Below are 27896 nucleotides of genomic sequence, written 5' to 3'. Positions count from 1 at the left end.
TTAATTTTGAATACATTAAATGGGTCTATCCTTCCAGCTGGAATGAGATGGTTGATAGCAAGACACTGCAAAGCACATTCTATGAGAGCCTTCATCATCACAACAAGAGATATCAGTGAACAACAGGCTCCTTCTCCTGGGCCTATGTTTTATGGTGGCACCTTCATAAAGAAGAACATGGTGGGGTGGAGAATTGACTGTATACACTTCTTTGAGGGCACAAAAGAATGAAATCGTTGCCAGCTGCCCTGCATTGATGATTTTTTGGGGAAGGATAATAGCATTGGTACTGCAGACAACCCAGAGGTGATGAACTCGAGCAAGCATGCAGGCATCCCAACTCTTGGGACGTTAGAAACTAAAGTAATGCTTCCAATGTGCATCAACCAGGCGAATTCGTTTCCCCATTCTTGCCCTCTGGTGGATTATACAATGCACAGGGCTACAGGTGAGTTTGTATTTCTGCAAATTCTACATCTCAGTTTCATCTATATCATCCTGACAATGAAACTATTGGGAACGGGGGCTAGTTCTGACTTCCTTTGATATGGGACATTATGCTTTTTGAATCAAGATTGGTTAGAAGGCTAGATCACAAGAGTTCTCTATCTCCAGCTGGATTCTCCAAGAACAATGAGACCTGACTGGCCATCTTGAGAGATTTAAGGTCGAATTTGCATAGTGATACATGGGAGCTGAGTGCACAAAGCCTGTTATCTGGTAACTGTATCAAACACGACACACTTCTCTGAACACTCTGCAGTTGCCACTTGTCATGTGTGAAGTTCAGCCCAGGATTTGCATTCTCTGCCTTGTTCTATCATCATCACAGATTTTATTTGATTGTTTACTACCACTCTTAAGTGTCATGAGAGCCACGGACAGTTGCATGTTTCTCCCTTCTTCTCATCCTCATTGTGTAGACAGAGACATGTTAAAGATGTGCCTTTGTTTGGATAGACCTGTCACAAGGTGTAGCAAGAGTGACACGCCGTGCTTTCCCTTGCAGTAATTATTCTTCATTTGCAGACCTGCTGGTTTCTAGGATTGTCATTAACAATCAGCTGAATGCTAAATTACAGCTCAGGAGTTATTAGTGATAGCACTGCACACTGTTTCCAAGTTTACTCGCCTCACATCTCATTTCTACTCCAGCTGAGCGCACACTTCCATATGTCCTTGAAGAGTGCTTGAAAAACCTTGTCAATAGCCTGTGATCACACTAGGCTGGGTCCCTCATCCACGCTAGATATTTGCATGTAGTGGTACCCGTGACACAGATTAAGGTTTTGGCATGCTGATGCTAAAATGGCCTTTTACCAGTGCTAGAGGGACGTTAAAACAGTTCAGCACTTGCAGAATCAGAAGTAAAGTCACTTCCCTCATTTAGGAGCTGTGTCCACATGCACACATATACATACTTACAAATATTAGTGCATTATCTATAAAGGATCACTGTACTGTAGCTATATTTTATCTCATTTGCATTCTAGCGGTATCTCCTCTACTGCAAAGTTAATGAACTCCAGTTAACACATTCATTTCATTCTTAAAATCGCACTCAGTAACAGCCACCTAGCTACAACATACAAAAGCCTTGGCTCTATTGAATGGCTGCTTACAGTCCCATTACAGGACTGGGAGCTCTCAGTCTTTCAGAAAGAAAATAAATATTCATTTTCAATAAGCAAACATGATGGTTTAGGAGGGGTTATGGTTTCACTGCCGATAGTACCTCTGGTTATCTGAACCATACTAGCTCTGGAATAAGCCTGACTGCGTGACATCTGCAAAGGACGGGGAAAAAGGTCAGAAGAAAAAAATGCAAGATAGGTGGGGTTGGGGAAAACAGAAAGAAGAAAATAATCTCAAAATCCCCACCACCACCACCACCACCATTGCCACACAAATATCAAAGATGAAGTCAGACTTGATGGATTGCTAGTAGGAAAATCTCCCAGGCACCCTCCGACCCGTCCCTCACCCACTGCTGCTCCTGCTCTCTCTTCCCCCAGTATTCCTGGCTGATAGGCTTAATTTGGCTAGTGAAAGGGTTAAGTTTAATTTATACTGATTTCTATTTAATATCATTCTCTCCCCGTAGGAGCCGGCAGCTGTGAGCTGATTGTACTCTCTCATTATGCAGTCTGTATCGCTAATGGCCTGTGACAAAGGCATGGCATCTTCCAGGCCTTACCCCCGAGAGCCAATTAAACACACATACTCCCTTCCTGTTTGCAGCGCATTACAATGAAATTAAACTGAATTTCAGAATCATTTTCTCCTAAAGACATCTCTTTACAATAATTAATGCATGCTATTCTTTTGCATTTGAAATATTCATCAGGAGTGTTGACTAAAATTTTTCTAAAGCTGATTGCCCTGCACTTTGCAGCGCCTGCTGACACCATGTCATGAAACCCCGCTGCTGGCATGATACCAAGATCAGTGGTGACACTTGCGGTGTCGCAGCTCCATCATTAATTTTAAAAAGTAAAGCTTTTCTTATGGAACACAAAATAAACAAACGGGCCACAAAGAGGGCACCAGAAACGCAGCCCAGAGATGGCACAACTGACATGCAGCAAGGGGGGGGAAATCAAAAAGCCAGTCCTGGTTATGTTCAGAGCCCTGCGTGGATACAAAATTTGTATCTGGATCCGATCCACAAAAACGGTACATGGATATAAAACTGGTATCTGCGGATTTGCAGTACTCTAGTTGTGTTAGGGTTTGGGCAGATGGAAATTTAAACCCAAACCAAAAACCCCTAGCTTGTTTTCCACCCACAAGATTAATGGTCAGTTGGGCTGGATACAGAGAGGACAAATATGCTGTGTGCCTTTAGTCTATAAATCAAACAGCACATTGCCACTAATAGAGATAATGGGAACAGAGCAATGCAGAGATACTACCTGGCCAGTTTAACGTGTCAAACACAACTTCACAAGGTGTCCTGTGGCGTCACTGCACTCTGAGACTCACTCTGGGACCAGGCTATTTTCTGACTGTACCTGCAATTCAGAGTGTAGCTCTGTGGCATGAGTGCTCTGAGCAGGAGTGCTGAGCTTTGCCTGTGCACATTCTGAACATTTGCTGTGCAGAGTTTGTTCTAGGAAAATCACTTTTCTGCTCAGGAATTGTCAGCAGCTTCTCATTTTCTTGAATTTGTTACTGCACATTGTTCACCAACAGTTGTGGCAAATAATGCCTGACTCGGAGAGTGGGCATGAGTGTTTTTATAGAATCAGAGAATATCAGGGTTGGAAGGGACCTCAGGAGGTATCTAGTCCAACCCCCTGCTCAGAGCAGGATCATCCTCAACTAAATCATCCCAGCCAGGGCTTTGTCAAGCCTGACCTTAAAAACTTCTAAGGAAGGAGATTCCACCACCTCCCTAGGTAACCCATTCCAGTGCTCCACCACCCTCCTAGTGAAAAAGTTTTTCCTAATGTCCAACCTAAACCTCCCCCACTGCAACTTGAGACCATTGCTCCTTGTTCTGTCATCTGGTACCACTGAGAATAGTCTAGATTCATCCTCTTTGGAACCCCCTTTCAGGAAATTGAAGCAGCTATCAAATCCCACCTCATTCTTCTCTTCTGCAGACTAAACAATCCCAGTTCCCTCAGCCTCTCCTCATAAGTCATGTGCTCCAGCCCCCTAATAATTTTTGTTGCCCTCCACTGGAATCTTTCCAATTTTTCTACATCCTTCTTGTAGTGTGGGGCCCAAAATTGGACACAGTACTCCAGATGAGGCCTCACCAATGCCGAATAGAGGGGAATGATCACGTCCCTCGATCTGCTGGCAATGCTCCTACTTATACAGCCCAAAATGCTGTTAGCCTTCTTGGCAACAAGGGCACACTGTTGGCTCATATCCAGCTTCTTGTCCACTGTAACCCCTAGGTCCTTTTCTGCAGAACTGCTGCCTAGCCATTCGGTCCCTAGTCTGTAGCAGTGCATGGGATTCTTCCGTCCTAAGTGCAGGACTCTGCACTTGTCCTTGTTGAACCTCATGTTCAACCTCATGTTTTGAGTGTTTGAAATTCTACTTGTGCTGGTTGGGCTGAACCTAGAGATTACATGGCTTTGTTCATCAGATTGCTGCTATTGGAGACTGTTTTAGAGCAGGGGTTTCTATTTTCTCAAATGCCTGCTCAGAAATAGTATATACTATCATGGCAGAAATGGGACCTGCATCCAAACTGTACTGGTGCCATCAGAGACACTGTAACTTCAGATGGTATCCAGAACAAAATGAATAGTAGAGCTGGATGCGAAACAGTTTTCCCGTTCAATGAACATTTTTGAGATTTCAACATTTTTTCCGGTCCCAAATCAGGAAAAAAAAAGTCAAGATCTCAACAATTTTCATGAGCTGAAAATCCAAAACAAAAAACAAAAAATCATTTTGGGTCAATGAAAATGTTTTGTTTAGATTTTGACCAGTTTAAGAACAAATTATTTTTCTATAATTAGCTTAAATTTCCAAATAAAAATTTGTTGTGAACTGGAAAATTGGAATTTGTTTTGAAAACGTCAAACCAAAATGTTTCCACAATTTCAATTTTTTTTTTGAGTCAAGAAATTTATTGACACTGACCCTATCCCATGAAGTTTTGATGAATCAGCATTTAAAAAGTTTCATTGAAAAACTCCTGAACCATGTCCTGCAGTCCTTATTGCAGCATTTTTTGCATTTTCTTTGTTCTTCATTCTACAATCCATTGTTTTAAATACTCAGCCAGGTTTGCCATTGCTGATTATGTAAACCAAGCACGTTCTCATTATGAAGGGCCCAACCTCACTGAAATCCATGGAAGTTTTGCCGCCATTTTCAGTGGAAGTAGGATCTCAGTCCCCTATGAACAGTGCAAAGTAATTACTGTTTTTCAGGTGTGCAGGTACTACAGTGGGGGGTCCTGTTTCAGTTCGATCGATGTATACATATTTATCAGCTTCTCAGGCGTGCAAGCAAACAGACTCAAACTCTCTCTGTTGCTTAGGGATGGGGCGTGTTGACTGGTACGGGAACAGTGAAACTGAAGAGCCTATCTGGACCAGCTTCTATTTTTGAAGACTATCACGACCAGGGAGAGCCCACCCACACACAGACAACCAAGGACTCAGCCACACCCCCCAAAATGGAGTGATATGCCCACTCCCCACCTACATTCTTCCTACAGCTGGGCACTGTGGCTGTGCCTTGCTTCCAGCCAGATGGGAGAGGGAGGAAAAATCTGCAGGGTGCCCCCTACTGACACCGATGTTGGCACTGCTCCATGAACCAGCCAGCAGTGCCAACAAACCGACTTCCCCTCCCCTCCTGCTGTTCATGCACACCCAGTGGGACCAGCACATTACCTGTTTTGAACCAGCCATCGGGTGTGAAAGCTTGTTTTGTTTCTTCAGGTCTATTCCAGTATTCTCGAAATACTGTAGGCCCCTTAACGAAAAGCTCACCTTCTTTGCCATCTAAGCCGGGGGTCACCTAGAGCAAATGAAGAACGAAGCAGTGACAAATATTCATATGTCAATAGTGATAGCCACCTCAGATTTCTATCTCTAAGCTACAACTTCCTAAGCAACAAGGCTCAGAGAGACAGGGAGTGCCTTTGGCACTCCCTTTGATTGTGAGCCATGATGTTCTCGGTCCATCTGCTGTATCTCTTGCTTTAACTGAGAAGTAGAGAGAGGACAAAGTTCTAAACTTACGTAAGCACCTCCTAGCTCAGCCAGGATTGATGTTTATACATAGTTTACACATGAATTGCCATACTGAAAGCCCTCATCTAGCTAGTTTGGTACCCGAACCCTGACAGCAGCCAATGGGAGCTTCTTCCAAAATCACGGAGACACCTCCTTAATGCATCTGGCCAATCGTGAAACACCATCTCAGCAGGGAAATGACTTCCTGATGGAGATGACCTTACTTTCTGATGCAGACAGGCTGATAACCTTTGCATTTTTTACCATACCTAGATTCATAGGTTCAAGGGCCATACGGGACCACTGTGACCACCTAGTTTAAAGCGATTATTATTCTGTTAAGGTCCCCCCCCCCCTTTTTTTTTACTCTTGTTAAATTATTTGCCTCAATAATATGCAGCAGCAGCCAGTTTAATTATGCTATAAACTGAATTTAAAAATGTGATTCCTGTTAGGTGTTTTACTTTTGCTACTCAGAAATCTCAGGTCCCTGCTTTTCACCCAGCAGTATGGCTGAGCTGACTGCATCACACAGATGTCAAATGTCTGAGAAGGGATAAGAATTTACGAGCCTAACTCCTCGCCACTAGCCCCACATTCCCATCCTCCAACCCGAACAAACAACGTCTGACATGGATTAACTGTCTGCTCCATACTGTGATGATTTCTAGGTTCAGAGATGTGACTGGAAGATGGATACCCTGTTCTGCTCTGATATTCAGAGCTACATGGAAACATAAATACAGGAGGGATGAACACTTACTTCAGGAGGTGGCAAAAGTTATTCACAGTTCTCAGACTTTGTAAATCAAAATGCCAAATCTAAAGGTAATCCTCTCTCCTGGAAGAGAGGTTCATATCCATCGATGATAGATTTGTTCTCCTGAACCATCCCCCAAGGGGGAAAGTGCTTACCACACTTTCAGTAGTAGGATTCTTTCCCTGTTGGAGACTGTCTGTATCTCTCTGGGCCAGCTGAGCTTGGTCCTCAATTCTCCAGCAGAGAGCAAGCTCCATTGGCTTGACAAGCATTTTTCCTGTGGTGCCTCTCACCTAGCACCATGGGCCATCTCCTACACCATGACATCAGTCGTGTCTTCTAACTTCTTGTGATCGGTGTTCATAGATTTCCTTTTATCTAATGGTGCATCTGAAATGCCCGGCCTGGCCTTCCTTGCTGGGGAACCAGTAGCAGTAGCAGTGCAGCAGCGTGAATGGTTTCTCTGTGACATCATCTGAGGAGCCCGTCGAATGTGAGCATGACAACGTCTCCCCATCAGTGTACGCGGAGAAGGCTGTTTATTGAGTATGAATGTGGGGGGGGGGGAGAGGGAGGTTCCCTGGCAATAAGAAAAGGCTCTTGCTGCTCGTGTCACAGTTCCTGCAAGGGCAGGTGTCATGCATTGCTCTCGAGCCACCCTTTCCAATGTCACCATGTCCAAGATCACCATGGGTGTGCACTGCTGAGACTCACACCCAACCTTCCTGAGTTGGCAAGGCAGTTCCTGTCTAGTGCGGAGCCTTTGATGGAGTGAAATAAAGATGACGAGAGAAGAGCTGGCCATTAGAGAGCTGTTGCCGACCAGTCTGTGTGTCTAGCAGTGACAGCAGCCAGATTAGCCGGGATAATTTTGTGGGTTGGTGGACGGCTCAGCCTTTGAAATGACAGCTGCAGAAGACACCAGATGCCAGCTGTGCCACTTGGCACTTCCAGCAACCTGTCGCCTGGCATGGGAAAAAAGCGAACTCCTGCCCTCCTGGGGAAGGCAGGAGAAGCTTCTCTTTCGACCTGTCACGGGATGCTTGGCCGCATCCTCCAAAAGACGGTAACCCTGGGATAGTTAAGGTAACACCAGATCCAGAGAAATATACACTGGGAGCACCCTGCAAAACACACAGTGTAATACGTCGGGTCAGAGCTGCTGACAGACCTGTGCGCTGGGAGAAAATAAAGCAAGACCAAAACCTAAGCTTTTCTGGTAAACGGCCAGGGGGTCTTCAGTCTCTAGGTCACTTACTCAACCTTAGCCTGGACTACCAGAGACAAAAAGGCATTACCACCCGACAGCTGCTTGGTGAATGAGCTGATGGGTTTCATTTTAGTGTCCACAGCACAAGCATCTCTATCACCACCATGCGTCTGACGAAGTGGCTATTCACCCACGAAAGCTCATGCTCCAATACGTCTGTTAGTCTATAAGGTGCCGCAGGACTCTTTGTTGCTTTTTACAGATCCAGACTAACTCGGTTACCCTCTGATACTCTATCACCACTGGCAGTGCTCTGTATCCAATTTCTTTAGAGAGGTCAGGAATGGAAACTGTACCCCGCCACACTCCATTGGGGTCCCGCCAGGTTAGGTATGAAGCACATTATTGGATGAGGGACGGTAGCATGGGGGAAGCTGGCACTGCTGCCTGGTGTGTGGATAATTAGAAGACTTCACTTGGCAGAGCTGTCAGTGCAACCTTTCATTTTTTTGAAAAGGGACATGAGAAAATGAAAACCGATATATTCTAAAGAGCGGCAGGTGTCCTTTCAGCTTCTCTAGGATGCACGGCTAGACAGACACCTCAGCATTCTGCAAACCTGCATAAGCAAGTTCTATACTGAAGCGACGAATGTAACATGACGACACCATGAATCTGAGGAATCACAGGAAGTTCGCCAGACAAGACTGGACTAGTCTGAGCCAGAATGGTAACTCATCTGTCCCTAAAATGTACATGGCTGTATAACTGTGAGGATGCAGATGCATAAGAGACAAAAAATCCAGTGACAGAGGTTGCTGTGGGCTCTGCTCATATACAATCTACTCCTGAGGACCCTCATCATGAATATCCATAAAGGAAGTTTTTCAAATCACTTAGGTCCTGTAGCTCTTGCAACACAGACAAGACACTGAAGTCAGTTCTCACCGGTGGGGCTGCTCTGATACACCCAGGGCCCTGCCTTATGGTGATTCCGTGGCTGTGGCTCCAACAGTGTTGGGGCTTTCTGGGCATTGTGCCCAAAGAAGTGAAATAAAGTCTGAAACGTGTAGCGAGTCAGGCTTAGCATCTCCACAAAACTGTCAAATGGTAACAAAGGTTCTCTGCTGCCAAACGCCAGAAAGACCTTTCCTTAACCATGTTTGGTAACTCATTTCCCTAGGAAATCCCAGCTTAGATGCCATGGGTTGTTTTACAAGGAGGTCTCTCTTCACTCCATTTTCCTGCTGGTATAGCTGTGGCATCAGACAACAAAGCAAGTTGTTCAAAGTGATTCAGTGACTCAGCCCAGAGTAGAGTCCCAGGCTCTGACCACTGGATAACACAGCTTCTTACAAATGATGCCAAAGTAGCGTCACTTTGGCTTTAAAAATAAACATTTCTCAACACACATGCTCCAATAAAACCAGTCTGAATTTCAACAGGATCTAAGCACTTGAAGCTACATCTCAGCTAAAAATCTAAAAGACAGAATATATATTATCCCCACATACATGCATTTAATTAATGGTCTGAGCCCCTGAAGTCAAGTCCTTCAGCTGAAAGGTTACCCCTCAGTTCCAGAAAGGTGGATACAGGAGACACTGAGAATGACTTTCAAACTCCCTAGTAGCTGCATTTGGTTCTTCTGCTGCTCCTACTTGATTTGATGTTTTCTTTTCTTAGATGCTGAAACAAAGACTGATGTAAATCATGCAACATCATCCTCTTTAGGCACAACCCGTCCAGCACGCTACAAAGAATAAGCTGTGCTGCATTGCAGTGCAGGAATGTGCCTGGGCATTTTTACCTGTCCTTATAAAAGGTCTTTGCAGAACACCTGCCACGTCCCAAAAGGAAGGGAGGGCGTATATCTTTAGCTGCATGAGTGAACAATCCAGCGTAGTATTTACCTGCACACTGCTCCTTCTTGCATGAATCAAACCTTGAACAGGCTCCAAATTTCTTGTCATATCAACTGAAATTTTGGCAGAGGCTCAACCCACATCTTATCTAGAGCAGAGCTCCTTGGCAGCAGGTACCTCCCTGTTGTGTAATTTAATGATGTTATGGCTGGCTTGCAAACAGTAAAACAGAAAGGCCGTGACGTTATCTTAATAGGATTTTGCTTGCTGAACTCAGAATGTCACTGGCACTGCTCCCCAGTGTCCAAAGAGGATGCAAACCACTTGAGTGCCAGCAGCTAATGGTGCTGGAAAACAGCATAAATTAAAATTCAGGGTTCAAGGCACTTATCTGTTACAACTGTTCACCTTCGCCACAGGCCCAAATCATAGGTACACACCAAGCCGAACACACTGCTACATGTTTCAAATTCTGGGCTTTCACCGCAGCATCATACAGCTAGCTCCTCACTCTGTTAAATCTCAAAGGTATCCTTTGTTGATACACTGGATCTAAGTTACACGCAGCTGCTGAAAGCATCCGATTGCTAATTGCATAGATATCCTATTCTCCAAGTGCCATATTTTAATGCGCGTTTCAACTGCTTTGTATTCTAGCAACTTTAACATTCAGACAGCGTGCCCTTGAAGGCTGGTGTTTGATAGCTTTCCACTGTAAACCGGATTCAGCAAATTGAACTGGACCTGCCGACGCACTAGATAAGATTACATTTTCCACACATAAAAATAAAAGGTTGTAATAAATCCTCTGAAGGAATAAATCTGGGTGATTATAAAATGCGTATTTTCAATACTTCCATTTTACCTCTTCGTTAGCCAGAAGCAACAGTGGTTTGTAAATAGGTGGGAGTTCCCACTTGATGCACGCTGCCCTTCTCTGTAGGGAACCACCGGAGAGGAGTTTCTAATGGACGTTAATGGAGTTAGACCTTTCATTAGAGGTAGCCTTGCACTATGGAGCAAAGGGGCATTGCACAGTACCAAAGACAGGCTTTTCACACAAAGCGCAAAAGCTGAATGTGTGTTTCAGTGGAGTCCCGCTAACGCCCGCCAGCCACTCCTCACCAAGGGGCTACAGGCACCCTTTTCCCAAACAAGCGCTGGATGCATATGGCCCACAGTCCATAGGCTGCAGGCGGGGCAGTCTTGTTTGATAGGCCTCGTAAAATCTTCTCACGGGGAAAGGCCAGCTCCAAGAGATCTTGTGAGGCCCGTGAAAGCAGCAATCCCCTCTGGAAGCCTTTATGATGTCCATAGACGATAGGTATGGGTGTGTTACACCTGGGGGGTGGGGGCAGGAGGAGGGGTGAGCAGTGGAGGGGGATGGGAGGGATGAGAAGAAAGCTTTGGAAGTAGAAAAAAGCTTGAAGCACTTCACATCTACCACATTTTAGGCATTTCACATGGATAAAGAATCTGCCTCCCCTGTCCTTTTTGGTGTCCCCCGTCTCCTGTCTTTTCTCCCCTGCCTCTTTTCCACATCACCTGCTTCTTCTCTATGTGCCCAGTGCCTTCACACCCTACAGTGCACCCCCTCCTCCTGCCTCTGCTGCAGCCCTCAAACCAAAACCACTGAGCACAACTCCATGTGCACCCCCATCTCCTCCTCCCACTTTGTCACCATGGTTTCCTACCCTCCTCTCCATGCCCCTCCATACATACCATCCCTCGCCCCAGACTCTACCTCTCAGCACCAACCCCCTGGTTTCCTCATCCATCACCCTGCACGTCCAGCTCAGCACTTCCCGGATTCAGTTGCACATCGGGTGCTGTGTACGTTTGTGAGACGAGCTCTGTGTAAGTGTGGTCTGGGCTGTAGCTGCAGGTCCCTCGAAACTTCCTTGTAGCAATACAGTCCTTTGTAATTGAGATGGTCTACATCCTACTTCCTCCTTGCTTCCTGGCCTAGCTCACTGATCTCAAAATATTCAGGCCTCAAACACAATATAAACATGTTTCACTTATGGACATGGAATTTATTGAAAGCAGGATGGGACCAGTGTTCAAGCTGATGCTTCTCATTAATAACAGAGCACAGTGGGAACATCTTACATAGATGAGAGACTTCCCCACCCACAGAAAAAAATCACTGTAAGCAGCATTACCAGCTCTACAGTGCACTGCACTGAATCAGTTCTGGACTTTCCTTTTCTTTCACTGGAAATTGAGTCTTTCACTAGATAAGAAGTAATTATAGACAAGTTCCTCTATAATTACAGTACGATGAGTGTCATGCAACACAGAGTGCTACCAAATAGTGACCTTGAAGAGAAACCTGCATTACAGGAGAATCTGCCTATGCTAATTAGGACCTGCTGAGATTCAAACTCAGGCATTGTGCACAGAAGGCAACATCATCTCAGCACACAGTAACCGAAGACAGTGATAATGCCGATGTTTTCTAGTGGGACATATGTCATAAATGCACCAGCTGTGCCCTCCACGATCACTGACACAACATGAAAAAAAGCAGCAAGATAATTTAAATATGAAAAAAATGATTCTTAACAACATAGTCCCACTTCCACAATCATTACTGTACTGTGCTGGCTAGCCAGGCTTGGGGTGTTTCCTCACATTACATTTGTAAGTAAGTTATTTTGAACCAAGAAATCATTAAGCAATCCTGCCTTTTTTTAAGTGTCTAATAGGGAGACAAAAATTAGCACACGTGCTATAGTTATTTTACTAACGCTCTCACAACTTCTTATTTTTTTAAAAACATTAGACCATGGGGAAAAAAAACTATTTGTAACAGAGCGAGAACTGTAGCTCAGACCCTTTGTACCTACTGTACATGGTATGGCTGTACAATACTGGCCACAGAGCTGTCTCTATGCACTGTATCACACAGAACACTAATTAACCATATGCCACTGCAGAAAAGAGCTGCATTTGGCCCATAATACCACCCAGAGGAGCTGTAAGAAGTCTTTAGTACTGGGAGCTCACTAGCCAACGGCTGCTTCTATTTCAGTGGCCGCTTCTGCACGCTCAGCTCGATTTCTACACCTGCAGAGCAATGTTTGCCCACAAGGCCTAGTTTTAGAGCTCAACATTTTATTTCAATGACTTTCTCCCTGTTACCCACCTCCTCTTGCCACATCCACCATCAAGCTCTCGAGCTGGGCGGGAAAGCAGGCAGAGCCTATGCTAAGCCTCGTTTACCATGTTGCTCCTCACCTCGATCCTTTCCGAAGAGCTTCCGTGCATTCTGCCCCCTGGAGACATTCTCCAACTCCTCAAAAGGGCATTAACTAATCTGAAGATTCCCAAAGTCAAGAGTGACTGCAGACCAGCATGCTACTAATACATGAAACCCTTACTGTAATGCCTAGCCACCACCTACTAACCCCTCCCCAGCCTAGCTATACAGACAGCCCAATGTAAGTCCAGACCAAGGAGGTATTAGCCTCCCATTTCCCTTCACACAGATAGCCAGCTTGATGGGTCTTCATTCCCAGCATCTACTGGAGGGCCAAAGGAGTGGAAAGCCAACCTCCCCCTGTGAAAGGGGCATGCTGGAGCGGTGAACTCTGCCTGAAAGTGCCATCTGTAGAAAGGGAGGACGGAGTGCATGGCTCATTCCATCACCAGCCTCTCGCCGAGGGTGCCAACTGTGGCTGTGGTTTTGGGATGCAGGCTCCTGTCCTTTACAAAGTGGTCTGAGACCATTAACTCATTTGCAGAAACCAGCTATCAGACAGTACCTTTTAATCACTATCTACCTGGGCCAGATTTCAGCTGATGTCCTAGTGGTAAAAGGTTTGCTAGCATATTACCAGTCTCCTAGGCAATCAGATTTCACACAGATACATTCATAATTAAACATTCCCCATTAAGTTCCATGTTTTTGTGCAATCATTATCTTTTCTGTGAGCACTGAGTCCTGCAGCATCCTGCAGAAGGCAAGCAAGAGGCAATTTTCTTCTTGCTGGAGGAAGGCAGTTTTCTGCTCCGTAGGGAGAGAACATAGAGCAAAAAAACCCCAAACCCAGACTAATCTACAAGGCCACATTTCACATCTGTTTTTGCCATGTTAACTCTTCATAAAAGAACTGGGAATAACACAATCAATTTACTTTTCATTTTGGAAGGTTATAAATTTAAAAGCAAAGGGGCAAAAGCAAGACTGACTCGCAGCGTTTTCACTTAAAAACAAACCCTGCGCTTACAGCAACTGCTACTATGTTTGAAACACAAAATGTTTTCCAGTGATGCTGATCTTTAAAAGTTACTGCACTGATTCATGCCAGATGATCTCGCAAGAACCACAGCAAACAACCAAGACTGAGAAAAGTCAATCATCTTTGCAATTATGTTATGGACAAAAAACTTCTTGATCTACATTAATATCATAAATGAGAAGTGTAATATTATTCCAGAAATGCCAACAGCTCCATGCTCCATAGTGCTGTCTTTCTTGTTCGCAGTCTTCAGAAAATAATAAATGAGGCGAGATGTCAGCACATCTTCCCACTTCCCATGCGCCGTTCATTAGAGAGAGATTTCTGAGGTGCACTTGCAATGCCTGTTTTGATTCCGCGCTGGGGGCAGGCAGCCAGTCTCTCTGAGAACCAGGCAGAGAATCAATTAACATCCTGCCACTCTTTGCTGCTTTTCAGAAGCCTTACTGTGAAGTTGAGGAGGACAGACAGGATATGCTGCAGGTCAACGTGTAAACTGACCTTTGCAATCTGAGCTATGTCACAAGCGTGAGTTTGACAAGTCTCATCCCAGCCCATCTTCAAGAAAACACAACTCAGGCCATGTTCCACCCACTTCCCAATCCCATTCTGCCAGTGACCCCAGTCTCAATGCCCGCTCAGCTCCCTTCCCCATCCTTGAGGATTTTTTCCTTGTCTACCAACCAGAATGTCCCCAATTCAACAAGTCACCACCTGGTCCTCGCTCAAATCCATCCCAAGGACTCACCTTCTCCTGCCTTGCTCACAGTAAGTTAAATGCAGGCACTTCAAGTTACTTCCTCTTGCACTGTCTGCCTACCCACAACATGCCTGGCTCAAGCCAGTGCTAGCAGCCCCTCCCTTTCACTCGCACTAAATTCACTCACAACACGGACAAGAGAAACTTTAAACAAGCAAATCCGCAGTCTGATTTTTCTGAATGGGTCTCAGATCACAAGGGATGAGAATTGTTTGAGAGTTGCATGAAACCCTCAGTGGCCTGGAGCGTTACCCCCTAACTCCAGCAAGGATCAGTCTGTGACCCAAGAACCTCTTACTGTCAACTGGAAAGGGGGTGCAGAGGGGTTACAGGGCTCTCTTGGGTCTGGCATGTACACGCCGCTGCACCATAGAGTACCACATGATGTCTCAAATAAAAGCCGGTGTCACATTGGCCATCAATATCATTGCAAAATGCCAGTTACAGAAGTTGTGCAAGAAATTCTGTATCTACGCTGAAAATCCTGTTCTTAAAGTCTGTGTCTAGAGAGCAGTCACCAGCAACGATGAAAAACAAGTTCTCTCTCAGACATGAAATTTTTATGTTCTAGTACAAGGGGACTCCTGCAGGGCTTGAAAAATGGCTGGGAATCATTGGAGAGCTGCATTAAAAGCTCCGTGGCCTAGAGCGTAACCCCAATAACACCAGCAAGGACCAATGCGCTCTGGGATTTCCTCACACTGCACAATGCGGATTGTGCTAGCAGGGGAAGTTCAGGGATACAGTGAATAATCGGAGCCAAGGCCCATGTTCTACAGGTCAAGCCTCCTTAACAGAATAAAGGACAACTACAGTAAGTGGAGTTTCTTACACATTTCCTCCTTCTGTCCTGACTTCCAACTCCCGTCCCATAACCACACTTCGTTCCCTTGCTCTACCAACCAGTGAGCCGGGGACTAGTTGACTAGCAGGCTGTCTGTTGCACCCCAATAGCAGAGGGGACGTCTGGCCTAACGCAAAAGCCATATGCAACGTATCACAAATAAGGCCCAGCAAACAATATTCTTTAAAAATGCCTAAAGATTTCCCAACAGTGATGGGGTTTGCAGCTCCCACTGGCTTTCGTAATCAGAAATACCATGCAAGTGTCAGGCTGGGAAGGTATTTCAGTTACGAACATTACCTCAAAGAGCACTATCCACACAGGTGCTTGCAAGCTTCCAGAACTACTGCATCTTAATAGAGCTGCTACTGGGAGCTTTGCAACTCTACCCAATTGCAGCTGAGCAGATGAATGCAGGATCCTCTCTCATGGAGATCATGTATAGTCTCCTTTTCATTTTAAACGAGCCCTGCAAGCTGCCATCATCACATGACCACCTTCCCCAGAAAGAGGCTTCTCTTCTTTCCACTCACTCACAAAATCACTCCCTCAGAGGAAGAGGCTTCTGCTTTCAAGCCACAGCATGATGTGTCCATCTCCACAGGAGAAGACTGCTCCCCACTTCCACCCCATGCTTCAAGGAACAGACTGGTGCCCTCTGCTGAAACATACAGAAAATGGCTGTCCCCTCCAAACTATAACTCATCCCCACACGGAAAAGTTTGGCCCCACCTTCTATCCGTAACACAGACCTCCCGAGAGAAGGAAAAATACACTTCCTTCATTCGCAGTAAGTGCCATGTTTAATAAAAGAAAAGCACTGCACATGTGTCAAAAATGTGTCCCAGGGCAGCTAGAAGGGAGAACAACCTAGCCAGCTTTCAGGATAGTAAAATACATGGCCTGACACTATCTGCTCCCCGATGGGGTGGCAACTCCCCTCTGTCTTAAAGTATAAACAGCCAATTTCATTTTTAACATTCATTTAGAAATACGGTTTACGGCTTTGTAAACTGAGGCCCCTTAAAGAAATCAGCAATCTCAGAGGGCGTTTTCCCTCTCGAATGCGCGCAGCCCAAGGCATCCTGGGCATGCTGGAAAGGACGGGTGGCCTTTTAGAGTCCAGTGCCTGGACAAATGGCACTGCGGGGCTCCAGGTGTGATTGCCGCTCAATGATTCCTGCTCAAAGCTGCACAGGTTAGAAGTGTAAAAATGTTGTTTTTAGTGGTCAGTGCAGCAAACTCTCCCCGAGACCCTTCCGTTACACACCTCAACACCAGGAATCTGGAATCTGCATTCAGAATGTAATCAGGGGAGACCCCAGCTCCCTCTCCCAGAGCTGGGTCGGTTCTGCAGGGCTAGCTGGAGAGAGAAGAAGCAAGAACTTACTGTTGTCAGAAAAGGCAGGAGATGCAACTGACCATACAAAGAGAGCAGAGCCAGACATTACGCTCCCAGGGGCCAGAGACAGACAGAACCAATCACGCAAAGATACTTTTCTGACCATGCTCTCATCTGGAGCTCAATTCAGCAAGGTGGTGAGCACCATCACCTTGACTGGCATTAAGGGCGCTCAGGCCCTCAGTATCTTGCAGGACTGGGTCCTTGAAAGGAAGCCTGTACTCTTCACAGGTGAGCTCTTCATAGGGGGTGTCAGATACCCTGGTAACCAAGCAGCCCCTCCCCTGACTCTGTGAAGATTTTAGATCAATATGAACAAGAGACACACCTCTTGGACACGCTGACACAGTGAAGGCAGAGGGGGCAGCCCCTGATGGTGGGATGTGTTATCTGGTGTCTGGCGACGACCCACAACCCTGCAGCTCCTCTTCTGTGCCTATACGTAGGTGTAGGTAGCAGTCAGCATGCTCCTAACAGATGGCAGAGACCTGAAGGGGGGGCCAGGGGGAGGGGCCAGGAGACGCTGGCGGCTGTGTGGGGAGGAATGGCCAGCACAGCGCCGGTTCCCATCCAGAACGACAGCTTGCATATGGATAAGCAACGAGCTAATTACAATTTTGAAAAAAGGGAAGCAAAGCCCCACTGCTGGAGCGTCCTCCGGCTGCCAGCTCCTCGCGACCCATACGTCCCGCGTAGCTCTCTTTGCAGCCTCATCATAAGAAAATTACTTGCCATAAAAGCCCTGGTTAGAGTGTAGCATTATATACAGCTGTGAAGCCATTTATCTATTGATAGACCCCCATTGTCAGGGACTGGGGGTTGGCTCTCATGTAAGTGAGCAATTTGGAAGAAAAAAAACCCTCCCCCCACCCCCAAATAAATAAATAAAAAGAGAGAGAGAGAGACAATACCCGTTACGCTTACAGGGTTTACAGGCTTGTGCCAGCTGGGAAGCTACAGCGTATGAAATATGCATTGCACGGAACAAAACAAACCGAAATACTCACTGGGGGGAAAAAGTAACCCTTTCCTATCCACGCCACAGGGGAAGCCGAAGCCAAAGCCCTCGGGTGAGCAAAGGTCACAGGTGCAGGACCAAAGAAAAGTAGGAAGGAAGCACCCAAGTCTAAAGAGGAAGCGTTAGTGGGGGGTTAGAAGGCCAGGATAGTCGTCTTCTTCCTCTTAACCTCTCTGGTTACACTCAGCACTGAATTAGCACTGCATATACGTCTAACCCAGGGCTGGCTCAACCCCACAGGCATAACGGGCAGCTGCCTTGGGCAGATAATCATTCAGTGACTGCCTCTTGTGCAAGTGCTATGGCCACGATGGTGGTGATGGCCTAGTTCGTCTATAGCAACAGATTCAGAGCTGCCGCTGTCACAAAAGACCAGAAACCGATCCATTCTAATAATCGGAACTGGCAATTCTGCAACTCTCCTCCAAAGATCTCAAAGAAACACAAACCCCCGCAGCTCCTAGTGAGGGATGTCTAGGGATCGCTTTACCAACCACTGAAATGAAGCCACTTCTCAGATGGCATGTGGCAGCGGTTTAACAACATTTAGCAATGCTACACAACTGCTTAGGAGAGGAAGCGAAGAATACAATGTCAAATCAGAAGCGCATAAGACATTCAGGGAGCCAGACTTAGCCATGACACCTGGGTTTATACACCTGTTCACAGAAGTGCTTCAGGGTGCTTAAACACTAAAAGGAGTCAGGACCTTCTTTACTTGTTTCACACTGCACTCCCAGCACCTGTTCAGGACCGCCTCAGAGGGGAAGCTCTACCTACTGAACCAGCACTGCCTGAAGCACCTAGGTTCCTCTCAGAGGACGCCTGCAGGAAATCTCCTTTAACTTTACATTCCCATCACACCCCAGCACGTCAGAGGGGCTTCGGTGACACAGTCACTGGGGTTGCCAGGTTAATGAGATACGCCACATCTGCTGAGAATTTATTATGGGGAGAAATGAAAACTATCAAAGCAAAACCTGTTATTTTGGCCTTTGCCATACGAGGTACCACGTCACTCTTCAGCAGCATGTCCAGGAAAGAGATGTAATGCAGTGCCTTGGCTCTCCAGTAACACTCTGGGAGCTCTGTGTGAACAGCCCTGGGCCAACAGCGATGAAGAAACCAAGAGCCGTGGAGTTGATTCTGAGAGGGAAATCTAGGCGATGTGCATCGATAAACAGCCGGGACTGGCAGGAGGTGATACGAAGAGTCAACCAACAACAAACCCAAGCCAGAACTGCTCTTCTCAGACTCTTCCCGCTCAGAGCAGAGAGGACTAGAGATAATCACTGGGGTTAAAAGAAATCCTACTGATGGAGCCGTATGAACGAATGGAATCCAACACTCTAATGAAGGGAAAGGGAAAAAAAAAAAGGAACAAAGAGATGCAGCAAAGTTTCAGCTAAGTAGATTATTGATCTTCAGGGCATGCCAGAAACCAACTTTGCAAATTACATCAGTCCCCTCGCTGCAATATTACACAGTTACCAGACTGCACAGTGGGAATGTTCCCTCACCATCCAACACTACCACACACCCCATACCCTTCCCTCTGTACCATCTGTGGTGGACAAGATAGTATTTAATCTTTGAGAGATGTCTCTGAGTTCTGTTTGCATCCTTCCCTTCAGAAGGAAGCACAAAAGTGTCTGAAGGGAGACTATTTAACAGAAAACAACACAACCTCTCTTGCATTTAACAAGATGAGGCTGGCTATGCATGGCATTGGGAACAAATGGCTCAAAGGAACTCTGTCGCCTTGCTTCCTGAGGATGAGATGGCCAAACACAAGCAGGACAAGGCAACGACCTTGTAACCCTTTGTACAGCTAAGAAAAGAATCTGTAGCAAACAATTTACTTGGCACATGCAGCCTCTTTTTGCTGCTTGCGGAAAACAGAGAGGATGGGATAGTTCTGATTATTCATACGGCACAGCTGAAGTGTGGCTGCCTCGCGGATAGCCCCGATAGTCTGCCTACCCCAATCAGAGGGATCACCTTCTCATGGGGAACAGGGTCAGAGGATCATTGTGGGCTTAACCATCACAGCTTCTTATTAGCACACCTCACAGTTAGTCACTTCCAGCCCTGCTGACACCACCAAACTCATCCCTAACCCTCTGCATGCTCTCCAATGTAGTGTACAATGTACGTAAGGGACACATCTTTCAGCACAGCCTGATGTCCCTACAATGGCCAGGAGTTACATTTCTATAGCAGCATCATTATTATTTGTATAGTACCACTGAAGAGCACTCTGCTTTTTATATAGGAGCGGTCCTTGCCCCGAGTCGAAGCAGAGAATGTGCAAGTGTTTATTACATTGTTATGGCTGCTTTGAGTGTTTATTTCCTAGAGTGGGATGAGCCGGCCATTATGTGACATTGGTCATTTTTCACATTATCAACATCAAAACATCTAGCAGTGCCCAGAGCTAGGATGGGAGCTTATGGATGGATTTATCAATCAAAATCAAATACATAAATAAATGGAGAAGGATGGGAAGCAACCTCCTTTCCTATGTTGTGTGGGCTTCGTTCTTTGACCCCTACCTGACTGCCATGTTCATTGTTCTTTAACTCTTACCTAGCTGCCTCTTTTCATTACTTTGCCCTTGCCTGACTTCCTTTTCTTTTTGGCTTAAGTCAGAGGTGGGCAAACTTTTTGGGCTGAGGGCCACATCTGGGTGGGGAAATTGTATGCAGGGCCGGGGCGGGGGGTTGGGGTGTGGGAGGGAGTGCGGGGTGCAGGAAGGGGATTGGGGCAGAGGAGGGGGCTCAGGGCAGGGAGTTGGGGTGCAGGAGGGATGAGAGGTGCAGGCAGGGGGCTTAAGGCAGGGAGTTGGGGGGACGGGGTGCAGGCGGGGTTCGGGCTCCAACCTGGCATTGCTTACCGAAAGTGGCACCAGGTGGCAGCGGCGCGCACTGGGGCCAGGGCAGGCTTCCTGCCTGCCTGCCCTGGCCCCGGCCCTGGCCCCGTGCCGCTCCAGGAAGCGCTACGGCCCCTGGAGGAGGGGGACGGAGGGCTCCGTGTGCTCTGCCCTTGCCGCACCTCCAGGTACCTCCCCCAAAGCTCCCATTGGCCACGGTTCCCCATTCCTGGCCAATGGGGGCAGCAGGGGGCGGTGCCTGGAGGCATGGGCACCCCCCTGCCCGGGGGCTGCAGGGACGTGGTGGTGCTGGCTGCTTCTGAGAGCGGCGCGGGGCCCATAGCACTTCTGCGGGCAATCCCGTGGTACGGATCCAAAGCCCTGAGGGGCCGGTTCCAGCCCACGAGCTGTAGTTTGCCCACCCCTGGCTTAAGCACATGGATCTCAAAGTCCTCAGCACATGTTAATTATGGCTCTTAATCCTCCAGTGAGGGAGGGAAGTAAATCTTTTTATCCCCATTTCACAAAAGGGGGGAACCGAGGCACAAAGAAGGGAAGTGACTTGCTGAGGTGGCGGAACCAGGGTTGGAACCCAGCAGTCTTGGCGTCGGAGTCAGAATCCTGATCTCTGGGAGAGAGCCCTGGTGCTCAGGAGCCTCATCAGCTAACCAGATCCCGCGTTTCATCGCGTCTAAGCAACGCTCATGTTTCCCTTTGATTGTCGGGGGGAGATGGGGATTTGGGTCTTTTCTACTTTAAGCATGTTTCACTGAAATACTCTCTGGTAATATAAATTATTAAACAAACGTGCACCCAGCACCCAGGCTCCAGCACGTCAGTCCAGGAACACGCATTAGTTGAGGCTTTCAGTGTGTCACTGCAGGCAGGAAGGAGTTAAATTCTGTTGTTAATTTAGGACATACACACACTTTCTCTCGGTCTCTGCCAAGGCCACTGCCATTTCCAGCAGAACAGGTGCATAGTGAGAGCCTCTGAGCTCATCAGGTGACTAGCACCTGGCGGACAGCACAGCCATGGACTATAAAGTCAAGCTGCTCAGGCTGGCTGCTTCCACATAATAACGATATTAAACTCCTGGCATCTCAGTGATTTTATCTATGGAGACATGCATTCAAAGCAGCACCCACACTTCCCAGCGTGGTCACTTCCTGACAACTACAGTCGTACGCTGCTGCACTTTGCCATTGGAAATAGTCTGTTAGCAATGGGACAGACTGGAGATACCTGTAAGTATCAACAAACAAAGCTATCTCTTCGTTCCGCCCCATTAGTACAGGGGCTGCTCAAAGGACAGGCAGTCTCCCTTCCAGTACTCTGAAACTTCCAGCCGGGCTATGGAAAAAACAGACTGAAAGGCTGGGCAAAGGGGCAGTGTGAGAGAGATGGGGACAGCTGTTTGGACTCACACTAGAAGAATGATCAGGACAATACCCAGAGGCAAACATCTCTGTCTCCCTGTACGTTCGGAGTCAGACATCTTGCAAACTCAGCAGAACATTCAAAAGGCCCTAGGGAGACTTTGATGGAAAGTCAGCCTCTAGCCAGGCATCAGCTAGAGGCTTGGGGCCAATTTCAGAGCTGGGGTAAGCAAGTGCAGCTCCCAATGACTGCAAATGAGCATTCAGACTTCGATATGTGTTGCGACCGCTTACATCAGGGCTGAGTTTGGTTGGCAGGATATACGAATGAGGGGCATGCCTAGTGATGGAGGTCTGGGAGGAGGTGACAGGCAGGTGCAAAGGGGTAAATGATGGCCCCTGGTGTGTAAACCCAGCCAGCTCAGAACTATACAGAGTAGTGCAAAGCCTCACTTCCCTGAAACCACAGGGAGACGTGAGCCAGGCGTGAATGACTGAGGTTTAGCTACATGAAGTCTGGACTCCCATTCTCCTCTGCTTCCCCTTTAAATAAAACCAGATCCAGTGCCCCCACAGGGACTAGCAGATAGCCTGGGTGCACAGCCAGCCTAGCTTTGGTCCAGAATTTTGCAAAAATCAAACAAAAACCACATATATTTCGTTCACCTGTACATTAAAAACAGTGACCACATCTCACCCCGGAGGCGACTGATTCCTGTAATGGGCAAAGGAGTCTCATATTCTAGATCTAATTCGTAAAGAGCACTGGGATTCTTCCAAGTGAATAGTGTTAAGGGCTCATCATTAAAACTGTACTGGACAACTGGTTTACATTTCATGTCCCCACCCAATGCAAGTGAAAAAGGACCGACATGTAACTCTAAGACCAGGAGTGAGAAATAAGAAAGCAAACAGATTTCCGGGCTCTCGCTAGCAATGACGTGACAAAAATGGGACACAGCTTCTCACATGTTAAACTGCCCACAGGGTCATTTGAAGAGTCCTCTACCCTGCCCACCTCTCAGCAAAACAAGGTCATTTAACGCGCAGGCCAACAGTAATTACAGCTAGACGCATGGTAAGTCCCCTTCCTGCCCAGATCTTCATGCTGGGTTTGCTAACAGACAGGCTCCATAGCTCTGTCAAGGTGCCAGAATGCCCTGACAAGCTTTCCCTTTGTTTTAACCTCTCTTAGTTAATCTAGGGATATTTTCTACAAATGAAAATGAGTCACACAGTGCTGGCTGCAGCGTAGCACACTGAGGGTAGATGCAGTCTGACCTCCCCACACACAGCTCTTCAAATGGATTTCAATCCAGTTATGCATCTCCCTCACTGCTGTTCCAGTTCTGGCCTCCTCACTGTACAGATGCACCTCAGTCCCAACCCACAGCAGCCCACCAGCTCTGCCGGCCAGGTGCCAGCATAGAGAACCACCTCAATCGTGATTTACAGGAGACAGAGTTAAGACGTTTTCTTTGAGCTTGTCACCAGTAGTTTCATGAGCAGTGTAAGCAAGTATTTCCTGTGCTCATCAGGAACTCCGCTAGAACCCCTGGCATCTCCATGGCTACAGGAGAAACTAACCTGGTTTACTAGAGAGTCCTGTAACGCTATCATTCCTTCGTCTAGGACCAGCTTTCAAAGCCTGGCCTCCCTGCTTTGCACCCTCACGTAAGTGGCTGTTGGTGTAATTCCTCTCACATACACACCTATTTACTTGAGTGAGCCTGCAAATCCCGTGGTTATCGCTCTACAGTAAGTGACGTGAATTGCACCTACAATGACAGCACAAAAGGGAAGCCAGGTGAAGGGCGCCCTGGCAATCGGGGGGTGCGAAAGAGGAGGAAGGGGTTGTGTCCAAGATACACTCTGCCTGCTGCTCCAAACCTACAGACAGATGTCTGGTCTATACGCTGCAAGCTCCATAGGGCACGGACAGTTACTTGTTTGGTCTGTAAAGTGCCCCACATGGAATAATCCTAGAAATGTAGGACTGGAAGGGACCACGAGAGGTCATCTCTCCAGTCTCCTGCAGTGAGGCAGGACTAAGTATTAGCTAGACCATCCCTGACAGGTATTTGTCTAACCTAGTCTTCAAAAGCTCCAGTGACCACATAATAATAATATCGCATACAATAAAGAGAGGAGAATAACTAATATCAGTGAGTCACTAGGAATAGCAAGAGTGTCTGCCTCTTTCTGGGTCTCTGGGGAAGGGGAGAAGTGTTTTCATAATTTTAACTGAGAGCAGGACCCAAAGAGCAACCTGATACCAGTGTCACACTGTTGTCATGATCTTTACCCAAAAGGGGCTTGTAATATATCACTGGAAAACTAATAACTCACTGATCATTAATATTCTTGCATGATTTATGTACGGTTAATCCACACAGAATTTTACTAAAACCTAAAATGTGTTTACACCAGGCAGATCAGGGCAAGTTGATAAACAGGGTATCTCCAGACAAGGAAAGAGGCCAGCACCTCAAACCAGGTATGTCCAAATTCAATGGGCTATTCATTGGAATTGGAGGTTGCAGGAAGGGATTGTTGCATTGTAAAAATCATCAGCGGGGGAGGAGCTAATATGGAGCGTACACCAGACAGCATGGCGTCTGCACCCAGCAAGGAAAAGGAACTGGATCTGGGGGGAGAGAACCCCGAAGTTACCCTTCACCTGAGGAGACAAAGGACCCAAGCACTCTGAGCTCTGTGAAGAGTCCTGGCTAAAACACAGGTCAGCCATGCTGAAAGAAAGACCAGAGAGACAAACTGCTTTGAACAAAGGACTCTAGTCTAAGCACACTAGTTAATTTAGATTGAAATCCTAGAAGCATTTCCTTATTTGTGTGTGTTTGTAACCATTTCTACCTTTATTCCTTACACCAGATACACCTCTACCTCGATATAACGCTGTCCTCGGGAGCCAAAAAATCTTACCGCGTTACATCGAACTTGTTTTGACCCTCCAGAGTGCACAGCCCCGCCTCCCCAGAGCACTGCTTTACCGCGTTATATCGGGGTAGAGGTGTATCACTCAAACCTATGCCCTCTTATTCAGAAACGTACTTTACTATAAGCCAACCCCAGCTTTGACTGAAGTGGAGGGTTTGCCCATCTCAGTTACCTTACTAAGCTGTGTGTTCTCTCTCTTTAAAGGAGTGGCAAACTTGATACTATCGAGTTTTGTGAGCGCTATGGTGAGCGGGACTGAGCACTGCAGATATACAGCTCTGAGGAACTCGGGAATCGGTGTTCACTAATTATTACTGCTAGGCAAGATTTGGACTGATGGAGTCCTAACAATGTGCTGGCAGGGCAACAAGCTGGTGTGTCAGGGAGCTGATACACCCAGCTTAGCATCAGCGAGGCTCCCACTTGCTGAGGCTGGGAGAGGTAACGCAGTGACTCAGCTCTGGGAACCCTAGCAGATTGTCACAGAGAGGCAGATACAAGAGACAGAAGCAGAAAACATGGCTGCATGCTACCTTTGTGTCACGTTCATCTCCTTGAGCGTGGATGGTGTAGGAAGGACCTTCCCTGCCCAAGCTCTCCGTGGCAATGCGCACTTCCACCCCTGGCAGTGGGGTCCCCACAGATCCTGGGAAAGGAAACAAGGGGGAATGAGAGAGAGTTGGGTGGTACATGGAAGAAAGGAACTGCTCTTCTGCAGCTGAGCTCTGCAGGGTGGCATTGTGCAGCCACAGAATAGGAGGCAGTGATCACCCGAGGTGAAGCAAACACACATCACACACATGCTTGCAAAACCTTCTGCTATGTTATTCAGCCGTTCACTGAAGGAGGCACTGTAGGAAACGCCTAGAAAAGCTAACACGTCCCCATATCGGAGCAGGTCCCTTCCAGTCACTCTCTGAGGTCAGACCAAACGTCAGCACAGCTTCGCAGCTCAGTAATGAAGCTGTGTTTAAAAAAAAAAAAGGGAAACAAGCATACCCATGAAAAGAGCACGGTGATTGTTACAGCTGCTCTCGGCTTCTTACCACCTGGACTTGACAGGGAAGGCAAAAGGCACAGAGATGTAAGAACTGCCAGGGATTATCTCAGTTTTATTTGCATCAATACGCTGCGCATAAAACATGAAAGGAGAAAAGCAGAGTTCAAAACACATCATTACTCTCCAGGTTTCAGTCTTCAGAGCCGGGAAATCGGACAGTGTCAGGAACAACTGCCTATGGCCCAGTGACCAAGTGCCTCCAAAAACTGCAGCCAGCAGGATCCTAACTATCCAGTTCACTAAATGTCCTTCTCGGCTAACCCTCAGAGAGAAACAAGGGCAGCTTTGCTGCAGAACTCTCTAACCCCGAGGCTGGCAAGCTCACTCAGTGGTGGCCTTGGTTCAGAGTGGCACAGCCTGCGGTTGTAGGTGCTGTTTGTGGTTACACAAAGGGCTTGACTGTGCATCTCACACGCATGTGCTGGCAGAAGGCTGTCCTTGCTTCGATACTCTGTACCTTCGACTCCTGCGATTTATACGACAGTGAATGCTGAAGTCTAAAGCAGAACGGGCGATGGAGAGGTCAGCTGCGAGTGCTCTGCGGGTGGGGAGCACGGGACATGTCTGTGTAGCAATTCATGACATTACACTTCACTAAACATTTAATAGGATAAATAGTTCTACAGACACTAACTAGGGAGCCAGAGTTTTAAAGGCACCCAACTGATGCTTTATAAAGCTGCCCCTAGAGTTCCAGTCCAATGCTCAATATCACAATTAGCAAATTCCACGCCAAGCTTTCCAGCTAGCAAGGCTGCTTTCCCGGGCTGGCAGAGAGAGGGGATAGCAGCGGTGAGGAGTTATTAGTCTGAATATCTGAGAAACTGGCAGTGGAAAGTGATTATTTTTCTAAGCCAGGTTCAGCAGCAAGCAGCTTCATGTGCCGAGAGAGAAGAGTTCCATGCAGAAAACGTCGGTGATCAAACAGAATAGGATTATTTCACCAGGAGGCAACTAATCTAAGCAAGTGACCCTGAACCCTGACCCAATACACAGCCACCGACTCCCCAGGGCGAGTCAGATGAAAGCAAACAGAACATGGAGGGCATTCCATGGGTGATCGCAGCACACAGCAGGTGGTGTTACCAGGGCACCAGGCTGACAAGGGCAGTAATTCCCTTGAAACGCTTGGCCTGGTGTATTTCACTGTGGTTAGGAAATGCAATTAGATGCAAAAATGATCCAGAATGAGACACACGTTTGCTGGGAATTGGGTTGACATCCCTGACAACTAATCAGCTGGCTCCAGCATTCTAAAATGGTATTTAGAGTTGAGAGGCAGAGGGACTGGAGCACAGGGCAGGGAGCCAGGCTCTCTAGTTTTAATCACAAGCTCTGACAATGTCTCTCTCTGGAGCCCTGGGTAAAACATTTCATCCCTTTGTGCTGCACTTTATTCAATTGCCCTACCTGGGGAACGGGGATAATTATTTTCACCTCGGGGAATAAAAATGCTGCAATGCTTACCTAACGCTCACCCTCGCCTTTTCTCCCCTAATGTTCGTCCCCATTGCTACCACCAGTGCAAGCTTCACTGATGGCAGTGAGGATGGCAGCAGAAGGGGAGGCAAGTCAGCTGCAGCCACCAGCATGGCAACAATACAGTCCAAGTGCTGCTGTTACGTCAGACGATATTAGAACTGGAATTCCACACTGCAGCAAACAGTTGGGGGGTAGGAACACTTCTATCTGAGGGGTCATTTTCTGACCCTCCCCGTTATTGTCTGTAATTCAGGCATTTGGGTCCAAGGGGCTTCTTCCTCACTACTGATCTCTTTCTGTTTGAACCTCCAGTGAGCTTGTATTT

At 47.1% G+C, this 27896-nt stretch overlaps 1 protein-coding gene across 4 annotated transcripts in view; it reads right to left on the bottom strand.

The window, feature by feature from the left end:
* ACSF3 (acyl-CoA synthetase family member 3) overlaps nucleotides 1-27896 on the bottom strand; it is a 105056-nt gene that overhangs the window by 43735 nt on the left and 33425 nt on the right. For 3 of the 4 annotated variants that reach the window (XM_044986937.1, XM_044986936.1, XR_006573398.1), the window contains 2 exons: nucleotides 25563-25675; nucleotides 5370-5496 (listed from right to left, as the gene is read on the bottom strand). The exons of the other annotated variant lie outside the window; for it this stretch is intronic. In XM_044986937.1, coding sequence (XP_044842872.1) covers nucleotides 5370-5496; nucleotides 25563-25675 — 240 coding nt within the window. The remainder of the gene's footprint in view (nucleotides 1-5369; nucleotides 5497-25562; nucleotides 25676-27896) is intronic. 4 annotated transcript variants of the gene reach the window in all.

The sequence above is a fragment of the Mauremys mutica genome, chromosome 14 (assembly GCF_020497125.1).
Source record: "Mauremys mutica isolate MM-2020 ecotype Southern chromosome 14, ASM2049712v1, whole genome shotgun sequence".
NCBI classification, from domain to species: domain Eukaryota; kingdom Metazoa; phylum Chordata; order Testudines; family Geoemydidae; genus Mauremys; species Mauremys mutica.
The sequence above is the reverse complement of the archived record's forward strand: the minus strand, read 5'-3'. Positions and strand labels throughout refer to the sequence as shown.